Source organism: Heptranchias perlo, chromosome 30 (genome assembly GCF_035084215.1).
Source record: "Heptranchias perlo isolate sHepPer1 chromosome 30, sHepPer1.hap1, whole genome shotgun sequence".
Taxonomy (NCBI): Eukaryota; Metazoa; Chordata; class Chondrichthyes; order Hexanchiformes; family Hexanchidae; genus Heptranchias; species Heptranchias perlo.
Window position 1 is genome coordinate 30,701,656 of NC_090354.1, and position 14,412 is coordinate 30,716,067.

At 44.2% G+C, this 14,412-nt stretch overlaps 1 protein-coding gene across 1 annotated transcript in view; it reads left to right on the forward strand.

The window, feature by feature from the left end:
- map3k3 (mitogen-activated protein kinase kinase kinase 3) overlaps positions 1–14,412 on the forward strand; it is a 146,900-nt gene that overhangs the window by 18,238 nt on the left and 114,250 nt on the right. The window contains exons 2-4 of the mRNA XM_067969120.1: positions 214–293; positions 5,399–5,520; positions 5,639–5,679. Coding sequence (XP_067825221.1) covers positions 290–293; positions 5,399–5,520; positions 5,639–5,679 — 167 coding nt within the window. The 5' untranslated portion in view covers positions 214–289. The remainder of the gene's footprint in view (positions 1–213; positions 294–5,398; positions 5,521–5,638; positions 5,680–14,412) is intronic.

Sequence of the window (14,412 nt, forward strand, 5' to 3'; positions counted from 1 at the left end):
TTAAAAAGAAAAATTGTCAATAGGGGCTGGAGAAAAACACACATAGACCTTGTCAATCTATAAATACTTTACATTTTCAGATGGCTTTTTTTTGGGGATTAAATCCAAGCAAATTAATTGAATTGTGATATCCCTATTAATCAACTAAAACAAACCTTATCAGTGTAAGATTGCCGATTGTTTAACTGAATATCTTGTCTGCTCTCTTCACAGTTGCCATAGATGCCTGTTGAGCAGAGGAAGTTCTGCCCAGACTTGAACTGAATTTACAACATTGCCTGCTGCAAACATGGGTAAGTGTTTCTGCTCCTTTCCCTGCGGCTGACCCCTCTTCCTCAAACAATTTAACTCCTTGATGGGCCGTTCGTTTACATGTGTAACTGATCATACTAGGAGACTGGGTTATCCTGCCAGGACGCTTTAGCAAGCCATGCCATTGTGTTTGAAATACATTGTGCTAGCTCTTGTGCTGCGTTTTTTTTAAAAAAATTCTCCCCCTTCCTCACTTACGAACATACAAAATTGACGGGCAGGAAAAGACCAGCTGGTCCGTCAAACCTGCCCCACACCATGATGGCCGGGGTGTCATGACTAAATACTTTTCCCCACCCACCCCCACAGCCGTGTAATCTCTTGGGAAAAAACGCAGGGACATTAAAGGAAAAAATACTCTGGGAAAATTCCTCTCCGACCACTCCCCCACCCTCTTTTTTTCTCCCCCCCCCCCCCCCCCCCCCCCCCCGCCCCGCCCCCACCCCCCCACCCCCGGCCAGGCGAACAAAACCAGTCCAGGAGATCACATGGACCAAGTGCGATCCATAAAGTCAGTTGAAAGCATTGACTAGGGATGTAATTCCACAAAGCCCTAGCAGTTGCCCAGTGCGTAAGTGACCTTTGTTCCTGTGTGACAGGAGACAGTGAACGTCCGCACGCTATCTGGGCATTAGAGCCAAGTCACCTGGTGCCTGCGCTTGCCCACTTCCTAGCAGGAAACCCTGGACAATGATTAGGAATGGGAATCCTTTCTTTTTTTATTGCCCCCTCCCCGAGGTGTTGAAGCCAAATATTGTGCCTCAGGAAACTCAGCACAGAGTGTGGAGATCAGCCAACTTAGCAGAGTGCGGATCAAACCCAGAGCTTGCTGGTCTCTTTAAGTCAGCACTCTGGTTGGCCGGTAACCCTGGCTCTATCTTACCAAGTTTCTCTGGACTCATTTAAGAAAGAGCTCAGTGCTGCAGTGGGAAATGATGGGGTGGTTATTGTGGGAAGGAGAGATCAAATGAGCTGACGTGCCTTCTTAATGAAATCTGCTGTTGTTATACTGGACCCAGGCACACCACTAGCGGTGGACCATTTAAGCTGCGGTGCAGTCATGTTGCACACTAGGTAGCGTGGGTGTCCTCGTTTTGTATTGCTTGTTTTTCTCTTCCAACCCCTAGAATCGCTCCCTTGGCAAGATGGCTAACCGTTGACCGTCTCCCAGCCTTTTCAAGGTGTCAGTGTCTGACTGTTAGCGAGCGTGCGAGTGGCTTGGCCTGACATGCCTGCCGATTTTCCTGCTGCCAGATAATCCAGACAAAATAGGAATTTGGAGAATTGCGGGGGTGGGGGGGGTGCAAATTTTCACTACTTGGTGCAAGAATGATTTTTTTAAACAATCGGTTTCCTTTTTAATTTCCCTGAGTAGTTCGCAATCAGTTTTCACCTGATTGTACAGTTTAGGGTATTTACGCTAGCAACAACAACAACTTGCATTTATATAGCACCTTTAATGTAGTAAAACGTCCCAAGGCGCTTTACAGGAGTGTTATCAGATAAAAATTTGACACCGAAACACAAGGTGATATTAGGACAGGTGACCAAAAGCTTGCTCAAACAGGTAGGTTTTAAGGAGCGGCTTTAAGGAGGAGAGAGAGGTGGAGAGACAGAGAGGTTTAGGGAGGGGAGTCCAGAACTTATGGCCTAGCTGAAAGGTGGGGCGAAGGAAATCGGGGATGCACAAGAGGCCAGAATTGGAGGAGCGCAGAGATCTCAGTAGGTTGTAGGGCTGGTGGAGGGTATAGAGGTAGCAAGGGGCGAGGCCGTGGAGGGATTTGAACACCAGGATGATCATTTTAAATTCAAAGCGTTGTCAGACCGGGAGCCAGTGTAGGTCAGTGAACACAAGGGTGATGGGTGAATGAACCTTGGTGCGAGTTAGGATACGGGCAGCAGAGTTTTGTATGAGTTGAAGTTTAAGGAAAGTGGAAGATGGGAGGCCTACCAAGAGAGCAAAGGAATAGTTGAGTCTGGAGGTAACAAAAGCATGGATGAGGGTTCCAGCAGCAGATGAGCTGAGGCAGTGCCGGTGATGGATGATGTTACGGAGGTGGAAGTAGGCGGTCTTGGTGATGACGAAGATATGGGGTTGAAAGGACAGCTCAGGGCCAAATGGGATTGCAAGGTTGCGAACAGTCCAGTTCAGCCTCAGACAGTGGCCAGGGAGAGGGATGCAATCGGTGGCCAAGGAACAGAGTTTGTGGCAGTGGCCGAAGACAATGGCTTTGGTCTTCCCAATATTTAATTGGAGAAAATTTCTCCTCATCCAATACTGGATGTTGGACAGTGACAAATCAGAGGTAGTAGAGTGGTCGAAGTTTTGGGACTTCACATTTCCTGTCGTCACATTTACTTCCTGCGCCATGATTTTATTACATTTTCTTGCACCTCTTATGCCTATTTAATAAAATCTACCATACTGACCTTTCAATCATAGGTAGCGCTGTTAACCTCTAAAGCTGCATCTCCCAACTATGTCCACAACCAGCTCTGCTGCCACTAAAAGTAAGGTAACTTGTAACATATCAAAGAAGGGATGTAGCTTTAAATTTTTGGACACGTCCCAACAGACAGGACCAGGTTTCAAGAAGCCAACAACTAAATATGTTACCTAAATCAGGCTTCGGGGAGAGTGGATCAGCCAGTAATTAAATAAATGAATGTGGCAGAATAAATGTAATTGGGCCTTGGAGGGGAGCGGGCCACCGATGAACTAATGAATGTGGCCGGAATGCAAATGATCAGGCTTCAGGGCAAGCAGGCCATTGCAAATTAATGAATTAAATAAATGCCATGAATTCAATTTATTTGGCCTTTGGTATTAGGTCAAGTGCAAATTAATCAATTAAATAAATAGGCCGTAAATTGATGAAGCTGGGTTTGAGAGACAGCAGGACAGTCAATAATTAATTAATTAACCCTCTCACTTCCCATTATTACCATCACCATTACCACATCAAATCCCCTTAAGACTATTTCCTCAGACTTCTTGTTAGCAGATTTCCCGTTGGGTCGCTAGTATAAATTAGTAATCAAATGTTCCCATTATTATTTAGTAGTTTTCTGCTGAAATACCTTGTTTAAAGCGTGTACTATTCAATTGTAAATATTGGACAGTGTAATTCCTAAATAAATGCAATGTTTTACTGCAGTATGTTTAATGTGTAATATAAGATTTTGAACATCCTGATAGTGCATTGTTAAAAACGTCCTGTCTCACTAACTGCTCAAGTCATCTGATCAGAAAAGGGGTAGATTTCTGTAACTGCTGTAAACACTGGGTCACTTGAGCCTTGATGGGAAGGCGTGACTGGGCAAGATATCAATTGAGCAACAGACAAGTGAGGTGGCAGGACTGAAAGATTCAAACAAAGGCACATCCTGGCTGGTGGAAACACACTGGTTGTGTGTACACTGACACGTGCAAATGATCTCAAAGCTACTTCTAATACTCAAGCAAGATAACATTGATCAGGACCTGGACTGATTCTCTTTTTTTAAAAAGAAAAATTAATCAATTTGCTTATTTTGAGCTAGTAGGGAGAGTACAGGAAGCTGCTGCTCAGGTTTTACCAAAGGCACACTTTCACTTACAGCATGGGTTAGATACAGAGTAAAGTTCCCTCTACACTGTTCCATCAAACATATGTAGGTGACTTGGGCTTCAGCCAGCTGCAGGGAGGCATACAAGTGTGACCGGCTATTCTCCCTCCCTCCTATGAAGGACCCTCGAGCGGTTCCTCTCAGCAGCAGCATTATACAGACTGACTGAGCAGGGGATCGAAGCAGCACTCTCTGACACCGTGTGCTGGTGCTGTAATGGGCCTGGCCGTTCTTTGTTGTCAAGTTATCATTTTTAAATCCATGCAGCATTTGAGTTAGCAACAAATGAGCAGTCTCTTCATACATAACTTCAGAATGGCATTCTGCTGAACTGAACAGTTCAGATGGTGCTATCTCCATATGTGCTGACTGCCAGAATCGCCCTAATATAAATGTCTTTGTGCTACTGCAAATCATTTTAGTGAATTCCAGCTGCGTCTGTATGTGAAGTGCTCTACAAATTGAGGAAAATACATTATACAACTATCGGGAAAGACAGAACAGGCTGGGGCTCTTTTTTATAGAAAAGAGAAGACTGGGGGGTGACCTAATCGCAGTCTTTAAAATTATGAAGGGCTTTGTAGAGAAGATATTTCCACTTGTGGGAGAGTCCAAAACTAGGGGTCATAAATGTAAGATAGTCACAAATAAATCCAATAGGGAATGCACAAGAAACTTATTGAGAATGTGGAACTCGTTACCACATGGAGTGGTTTAAGTACATGAGGGAGAAAGGAATATAAGGATGTGTCAATAGAGTGAGATGAAATAAGGTGGGAGGATGCTCGTGTGGAGCATAAACACCAGCATTGACCTGAAGGGCTGAATGGCCTGTTTCTGTGCTGTAAACTTCTTTGTAATTCTATGTATACTAAAGAGTGGAAGTTGGTTATAATGTGTCCAATTCTGGACCTCACACTTTACTAAGGCTATCAAGGTCTTGGAAAGGTGCAGAGGAGATTTACTAGAATGGTACCAGGGATGAGGGACTTCAGTTATGTGGAGAGACTAGAGAAGCTGGGATTGTTCTCCTTAGACCTTAGAGCAGAGAAGGTTAAGGGGAGATTTAATAGATTTGTTCAAATTATGAGGGATTTTGATAGAGTAGATAAGGAGAAACTGTTTCCACTGGCAGGGGATCGGTAATCAGAGGACACAAATTTAAGATAATAGGCAAAAGAGCCAGAGGGCAGATGAGCAGAAATATTTTTATGCAGCGAGTTGTTATGGACAGGAATGCATTGCTTGGAAGCAGATTCAGTAGTAACTTTCAAAAGGGCATTGGATAAATACTTGAAAAGGAAAAATTTGCACGGCAATGGGGAAAGAACAGGCGAGTGGGACTAATTGGATCCCTCTTTCAAAGAGCCAGCGTGGGCATGATGGGCCGAATGGCGGCCTTCTGTGCTGTAAGATTCAATAATCATTCACCTCTCTGGTTTGCATTAAAACTCTGATCTCACTTTTAACTCCTCAGATGAGCAGGAAGCTTTAAAGTCCATCATGAAGGACCTGGTCGCCCTGCAAATGGGACGAAGGAGCCGAATGAGCGGCTACGATAGCGTGAAGAGCAAAGCCAGTGTCCACACCAACAAGCAGGTGAGACGAACTCGGTGACATGGAGCAGTTGTTAAATGTTTGAATTTAAATAACATCTTTACATGACTTTGGAAAACTGGAACCCTCATTAATGTGAAAATCTTCCATTCCATTGCAGAATGACGTTCGAATAAAGTTTGAACATAATGGTGAAAGAAGGTATGTGATTTTACAATGTCAGTAAACTTAAGAGCCAAAGACATTTTTTTCTATAACTTTCAAATACCCAGTATATATTATGTATAATCTTGAATGGGAGACTGCAAAACATGGGTGATTTCTACTCCCAGGTTTACTATTTTTTAGGAATTTTAAGACGTATTCTGTTTTGAAGTCAGGATGTGCCCCGTGATAACGTGAAAGACCAATAATTTGGTGTCACACTCAACCATCACATGTACTGTTTACAGAAATTGAAATTTTCTCGATTAAAAAAGGGCTGACTTGTACAATTCTGCAGCACTGACTTCACTTTGCTGACCTTTAACACAGCTCTATTGTGTTACTGAGGTTAGACTGTCATTTTCTGCTTCCTAGTGTTTCTATTGATTACAGTTCACCGTTGACTGCAGTTTGGTGGAGTATTGGGAGCAGTCTGATTTACTGCCCGATTTTGGGAGGAACACCTGGATTTTCTGTTCGGGTGTGAATCCCACTGGATCAGTGGCAGTGCAGCTTTTGCACCTGCCCCGCTTCAGTGCATCCTAGAGTCAGGCTCATTTTATTTTTTGCGACGGGCTCTCGGTGCTATTTACAGTCCAGATTGATCGCCTTGCCTGGGTGCAGAGGGGGGGGTGGCGTCAAGAGAGATTTAGTTACTCTGGCACCTGCCTCAATATAGCGTGCTGGACGTTGCTGGCTGAAGAAAAGCAGCTTTATATCTATTAAACTGTACCATTTTGCCTAGTGTGATTGATTGCAATAACAATGCAGCACCTCAATTTTTAATGCCCCACCCTGTCCCCCCTCTCCCTCTCTTTCCCCCCCCCCCAACTGCCTTAGCAATGTCGGACACCAGGAGTGCAATTGTATTCCCAGGATTGCTAAGGCGTTAAAGATGCGTTGGATGATGTATTCCACCATTATCATTTAATCCATTAGGCAATAGTGATCACAACATAATAAGTTTTAAGATGAAGATTGAGAAGGACATAAGTAAGACAAAGTCCAAAGAAATAAATGGGAAAAATATACTGTCAAAGAAATAGAACAGCAGCGCGAAACATTTAAAACGGTGATCATTAGAGACCATAATAAATATATCCCACTAAAAAACAAGAACAAACTAGCCAGTAATGACACATGGATGAATAAAGAAATAAGGGCAAAATTGAAACTAAAGAAAAACGCATTCTCCACATACATAGACAATAAAGGAGAGGATGATAAAAGAGAATAAGAAAAGGTTAGGAAAGAAGTTAAAAAAAAACAATTAGGAAGGCAAAATCAAGGAATATCAAAAAAAAGTAAAGTATTCTACAGACTCATAAATAACGAAATAAATATCAGGATAGGGATGGGACCACTAAGGGATACACACGATAAACTCACAGGCAATTACAGCATATTAATGGCAGAAATATTAAATAATTACTTTGCCTCGGTATTTACCAGGGAGAGCAATATGGTGGGCATGACATTAGAAGAAGAGGTCAGAAAAGATATGAAGTCATTTAAAGTAGAAAGGGAGGAGATAATTAATAAAGTTAGAGAGGATAATCAAACTTAGAGAGGATAAAACCCTGGTCCGAATGAATTGCATCCATGCATACTAAAAGAGTAAGGGAAGAGATAGCAGAGGCACTATTACATACATATTAGAAAAGGGAACAATGCCAGAGGACTGGCAGACAGCTAATGTTATTCCTGTCTTTAAAAAGGAGTTAGAACAAGTCCAGGGAACTATAGCCCAATTAGCTTAACGTCAGTGGTAAGAAAGATAATGGAATCCATACTCAAAGATGTAATAGAAAAACATCTAGAAACCGAAAATATAATGAAGAATAGTCAGCACAGATTTCATGCTTGACCAACCTTATTGAATTCTTTGAAGAAATAACGAAGTGTAGACAAGGGCAATGCAGTAAATGTAATATATTTGGATTTTCAGAAGGCCTCTGATATGGTACCACATTGTAGATTCATGATTAAGTGCAGAGCATGTGGAGTCAGGGGACAAGTAGCAGAATGGATAGCAAGCTGGCTACAAAACAGAAAACAGAGTAGGGGTTAAAGGTAGTTACTCAAACTGTCAAAAGGTGGGAGGTGATGTTCCACAAGGATTGCTGCTGGGACCACTGATGTTCACCATATACGTGGACGATTTGGACTCGGGAATAGGAAGTACAATTTCAAAATTTGCGGATGGCACCAAATTGGGGAGTATAGTTAATACTGAGGAGGACTTCGACAAAATACCGGAAGACATTAATAAACTCGCAGAATGGGCGAGTAATTGGCAAATGAATTTCAATATAGATAAGTGTGCGATGGTACCTTTTGGTAGGAAGAATAAGGAGGCCACATACTTGGAAAATAAGAGTCTAAACGGGGTAGAGGAGCAGAGGAATTTAGGTGAACAGATACACAAATCACCAGAAGTAGGAATGCAGGTTAATAAGGCCATTTTTTTAAAAAAGCAAACCAAGCACGGGGTTCATTTCCAGAGGGATAGAATTGAAAAGCAGAGAAGTTCTGTTAAACTTGCACAAAACCTTGGTTAGGCCAACAGTTCTGGTCTCCATACTATATAAAGGATATAGAGGCACTGGAGAAGATGCAAAAAAGATTTACTGGGATGATACCAGAAATGAGAGGTTATACTTATCAGGAAAGATTGAATAGGCTGGGGCTCTTTTATCCAGAAAAGAGAAGACTGAGGGGTGACCTGGTAGAGGTATTTAAGATTATGAAATGGTTTGATAGGATAGACATAGAGAAGATGTTGCCTTTCGCAGGGGAGACCAGAATTAGGGGCCATAAATATAAGATAGTCGTTAATAAATCCAGTAGGGTATACAGGAGAAACTTCTTCACCCAGAGAGTGGTTAGAATGTGGAACTCGCCACCACAAGGAGTAGTTGAGGCGACTATCATAGATACATTTAAGGGGAAGCTAAATAAACACTGGAGGGAGAAGGGAATAGAAGGATATGTTAGAACCAGAGAAGGGGGCCATTCAGCCCATCGTGTCCGTACCAGCTTGAAGAACAACCAGGCGCCCATTCTAATCCCACTTTCCAGCACCCGGTCCGTAGCCCTGCAGCTTACAACACTTTAGGTGCAGGTCCAGGTACTTTTTAAAAGAGTTGAGGGTCGCTGCCTCAACCACCAATTCGGGCAGCGAATTCCATACACCCACCACCCTCTGGGTAAAAAAGCTTTTCCACATGTCCTCTCGAATCCTTCCGCCAATCAGCTTAAATCTATGTCCTCTGGTTCTTGAACTCTCCGCTAGGGGAAACAGGTACTTCCTGTCTACTCTATCTGGGCCCCTTATAATTTTGCACACCTCAATCAAGTCTCCCCTCAGCTTCCTCTGCTCCAAGGAAAACAACCCCAGCCTATCCAATCTCTCCTCGTAGCTGCAATTTTCAAGCCTTGGCAACATTCTTGTAAATCTTCTCTGCACTCTCTCCAGAGCAATTACGTCCTTCCTGTAATGTGGTGACCAGAACTGCGCACAATACTCCAGCTGTGGCCTTACCAGCGTTTTATACAGTTCCATCATTACATCCCTGCTTTTGTATTCTATACCTCGGCTAATAACGGAGAGCATTCCGTATGCTTTCTTCACAACCTTATCTACCTGTACTGCCACCTTCAGGGACCTGTGCACAAGCACGCCAAGGTCTCTCACTTCCTCTACCCCTCTCAATATATTCCCGTTTACTGCGTATTCCCTTTTACTGTTTGCCCTCCCTAAGTGCATTACCTCACACTTCTCCGGGTTGAACTCCATTTGCCACTTTTCCGCCCACTCCACCAACCCATTGATATCTTCTTGGAGTCTACAGCTATCCTCTTCACTATCAAGTACATGACCAATTTTTGTGTCGTCTGCAAATTTGCCAATCATGCCCCCTACATTCAAGTCCAAATCATTAATATATACCACAAACAGCAAGGGACCCAACACTCAGCCCTGTGGCACACCACTGGAAACAGATTTCCATTCGCAAAGACATCCATCGACTTTTATCCTTTGTTTCCTGTTACCGAGCCAATTTTGGATCCAATTCATCACATTTCCCTGTAACCCATGGGCTTTTACCTTTCTGACCAGTCTGCCATGTGGGACCTTGTCAAATGCCTTACTAAAATCCATGTAGACAACATCCACTGCACTACCCTCAATCCTCCTTGTCACTTCCTCAAAGAATTTAATCAAATTTGTACGGCATGACCTTCCCTGAACAAATCCATGCTAACTATCCTTGATTAAACCATGCCTTTCCAAGTGACAGTTTATCCTATCTCTCAGTATTGATTCTAATAGTTTGCCCACCACCGAGGTAACAATTGTAAACAATTTTACAACACCAAGTTATAGTCCAACGATTTTATTTGAAATCTACAAGCTTTCGGAGGCTTCCTCCTTCCTCAGGTAAATGTCAGGAACTCCTCGAAGCCTACGCAATATAAACAATTCTTTGGTGATTACAGACTGCCTTTGCAACTGCCCGTTGCCAAGGCAATCACCGTGTTCAGACAGAGAGGTGTTACCTACAGAACCCCCAAATATACATTCAACAAAAAAAAACAAACAGGAAAAAAAGAGAGAGAGAGAGGCAGAAACATCCGGAAGGCAGAGAAAGCCAGCAAATGACCCGTTATATTAAAAACAGATAGCTTTTGTTCGCTGGTGGTCTTACGTGTAGCGTGACGTGAACCCAAGATCCTGGTTGAGGCCGTCCTCATGGGTGCGGAACTTGGCTATCAATTTCTGCTCGACGATTTTGCGTTGTCGTGTGTCTCGAAGACCGCCTTGGAGTACGCTTACCCGAAGGTCGGTGGCTGAATGTCCCTGACTGCTGAAGTGTTCCCCGACTGGGAGGGAACCCTCCTGTCTGGCGATTGTTGCACGGTGTCCGTTCATCCGTTGTCGCAGCGTCTGCATGGTCTTGCCAATGTACCATGCTCTGGGGCATCCTTTCCTGCAACGTATGAGGTAGACAACGTTGGCCGAGTCACAGGAGTATGAACCATGCACCTGGTGGGTGGTGTCCTCTCGTGTGATGGTGGTATCTGTGTCGATGATCTGGCATGTCTTGCAGAGGTTACCGTGGCAGGGTTGTGTGGTGTCGTGGACGCTGTTCTCCTGAAAGCTGGGTAATTTGCTGCGAACGATAGTCTGTTTGAGGTTGGGTGGCTGTTTAAAGGCGAGTAGTGGAGGTGTGGGGATGGCCATAGCGAGGTGTTCGTCGTCATTGATGACATGTTGAAGGCTGCAGAGAACATGGCGTAGTTTCTCCGCTCCGGGGAAGTACTGGACGACGAAGGGTACTCTGTTGGTTGCGTCCCGTGTTAGTCTTCTGAGGAGGTCTATGCGATTTTTCGCTGTGGCCCGTCGGAACTGTCGATCGACGAGTCGAGTGTCATATCCCGTTCTTACCAGGGCGTCTTTCAGCGTCTAGGTGTCCATCCCGTTCCTCCTCGTCTGAGCAGACCCTGTGTATTCGCAGGACCTGTCCATAGGGGATGGCCTCTTTGACGTGGTTAGGGTGGAAGCTGGAAAAGTGGAGCATCGTGAGGTTGTCCGTGGGCTTGCGGTCGAGTGAGGTGCTGAGGTGCCCGTCTTTGATGGAGATTCGTGTGTCCAAGAAAGAAACTGATTCTGAGGAGTAGTCCATGGTGAGCTTGATGGTGGGATGGAACTTGTTGATGTTATCGTGTAGTCTCTTTAGTGATTCTTCGCCGTGGGTCCATAGAAAGAAAATGTCGTCTATGTATCTGGTGTATTATTAGCAACAGCATTCCATCTAATGCTGTTGCTAATAGTCTCACCGAGGTAAGACTGACCGGCCTATAATTGTTTGGCCTTTCCCTCATACCCTTTTTAAACAATGGTACTACGTTTGCAGTCTTCCATTCCTCCGGTACCTCCCCTGTATCTAGTGAGGATTGGAAAATGATCCTCAGAGCATCTGCTATTTCCTCCCTGGCTTCCTTCAATAGCCTAGGAAACAATCCATCTGGCCCTGGTGACTTATCAACTTTCAAGGATTCTAGCCCCTCTAGTACTTCCTCTCTCGTTATGTTTACCTTATCCAATATTTCACTTCTCTCCTCTTTAACTACTACGTCCGGATCATCCCTTTCCTTTGTGAATACAGAGACAAAATATTCAATTAAAACCCTACCCACATCCTCTGCTTCTACACACAAGTTACCCTTATCATCCCTGATAGGTCCCACCTTTTCCTTAGCTATCCTCTTGTTCTCAATGTACTGATAAAACATCTTTGGGTTTTCTTTAATCTTACTAGCTAATATTTTTTCATGCCCTCGCTTTGCTTTCCTTATTTCCTTTTTTACGTCATCCCTGTACTTGCTATACTCCTCTAGGCTTTCTGAATATTTAGGGTTAGATGAAGAAGGGTGGGAGGAGGCTCACGTGGACCATAAGCACTAGCATGGAACTGCTGGGCCGAATGCCCTGTTTCTGTGCTGTGCATTATTTGTAATTCTTTGTAATCCCTGGGCACATTCAGTGTCACTTCTGGTGGGGAATATGCCAGAAGTAGCAGCAGAGCCTGAGGAATTATGGAACGGCTCCCCACTGCATTTCGTGCTCCCACCCAGAAACTGCCGGAAAACCAGGTGGTAAATCTGCAAGAAGTGCAGCCCCAGATCACTTATTGTACAGTTCCATCTAATGCTGTTGCTAATAATTCATCTTTATTCCCATAGAAACTTGGAACCAGGTCAATCCTTCATTGTAGGTTCGGTAAACCAATACCTGAACCAGGCAGGTCTGCACTGCTCCAGGCACTGCTAATGATTGCCCAGTCAGTCTAGCTCACCAATGGAACCTAGAGCAGTAGGTTTATTACCAGGGGCCAGGATTCTTTCCACTTGGCTCCAGGTAACCCAGCAAGTCAGTGCTCCAGCAGTTAAGGTGACCCTAGCTGAACAGACAGTGGGAAGCTTACACTGATAACTGCCCAGTTTAAGCTGGTTAATCCCCAGCAGTATCCCTGTACAGATTTGGGGGTTCCCGTGACTTGGCTGTGCCAACCTGTGCATAAGTTCTCTAGGCATGGATAAGCCCCATGAGGAGAGAGCGTACACTCCAATTAGGGCAGCCAGAAACCCACACATGGCTGTAGACTTCCATGAAATTTAATGTGGAAAAATACGAAGTGATACATTTCGGTAGGAAGAATGAGGAGAGGCAATATAAACTAAAGGGCACAATTCTAAGAGGTACAGGAACAGAGAGATCTGGGGGTGTATGTACACAAATTGTTGAAGGTGGTGTAGGGCAGGTTGAGAAAGTGGTTAAAAACGCTTACGGAATCCTGAGCTTTATAAATAGAGGCATAGAGTACAAAAGCAAGGAAGTCATGATGAACCTTTATAAAACTCTGGTTCGGCCACAACTGGAGTATTGTGTCCAGTTCTGAGCACCTCATTTTAGGAAAGATGTGAAGGCCTTAGAGAGGGAGCAGAAGGGATTTACTAGAATTATTCTAGGGATGAGGGACTTCAGTTATGTGGATAGACTGGAGAAGCTGGGGTTGTTCTCCTTGGAACAGCTGGTTGAGAGGAAATTTGATGGAGGTATTTAAAATCATGGAGGGTCTAGACAGAGTAGAGAGGAACTGTTCCCATTGGCGGAAGGGTCAAGAACCAGAGGTCATAGATTTAAGGTGATTGGCAAAAGAACCAAAGGTGACATGAGGAAAAACGTTTTCATACAGCAAGTGGTTTTGATCTGGAATGTACTGCCCGAGGGGGTGGTGGAGGCAGATTCAATCATGGCTTTCAAAAGAGAACTGGATAAATCCTTGAAAGGAAAAAATTGCAGGGCTACGGGGAAATGGGGGGGGGGTGGTGGGTAGTGGGACGAGCTGGATTGCTCTTGCATAGAGCCGGCACGGACTCAATGGGCCGAATAGCTTCCTTCCGTGCTGTAACCTTTCTATGATTCTAATTAGCTTGATCTAGGGAAACAGACAGCAGGTTGACGTTTAAAAAAGCACATCCATCTTCTCTATTTAAATTTGCACAAACTATTCCAGAGCAACCCAGTTACATTAAAATCTGCTCCTTCCTTTCTGGTGTTTGCTTGCTTTAGCTCTGTAACCTCCCTGTGACTCTGGGGTAAATTTATAAAGCTGAGTAGACGTTGGCATAACTCCAGTGCTCATTTTTACTTTGTTTCTTTTCCAAAAATTGTCCCATTTTTGGTGTCTCGTGTGGCTTCTCACATCCTGGACTCTAATGATGCTGTGCAGAGAGGTGGAAGAGAAGCTGCTGACGGGTCACCTGAGGTGTAGGCCTCACTTCCTTCCCCCGGGGCAGGCTCCCTATCTCCACTGACACTGACAGGCGTGATTAACATTGGCCACTGCCTGAATGCAAATGTCGTCCAAGGCCAGGACTGAAACATGGGGTCTAGCGCAGTTCACTGCTGCTTGTGATGCAAGGTCATCTGGTTTACCTGCCAACTTTTGAAAACTTCAGCTGGGGAGTTTGCAGGCATTTGAGATCAAGTGTCCTCTGATTGTAAATGTGGTCATCTGGAACTGTAGCTACTACAAATTTTAATGTGGGGCAGCTGGAATCTCTTTAGACCCTCTGCTTTGTGACACACCAACCCACTAGGTTAGCTTTTCTGGTTGCTTATAGATCTACTGATGTCCAAAGATATTTGGCCTTCCCTTA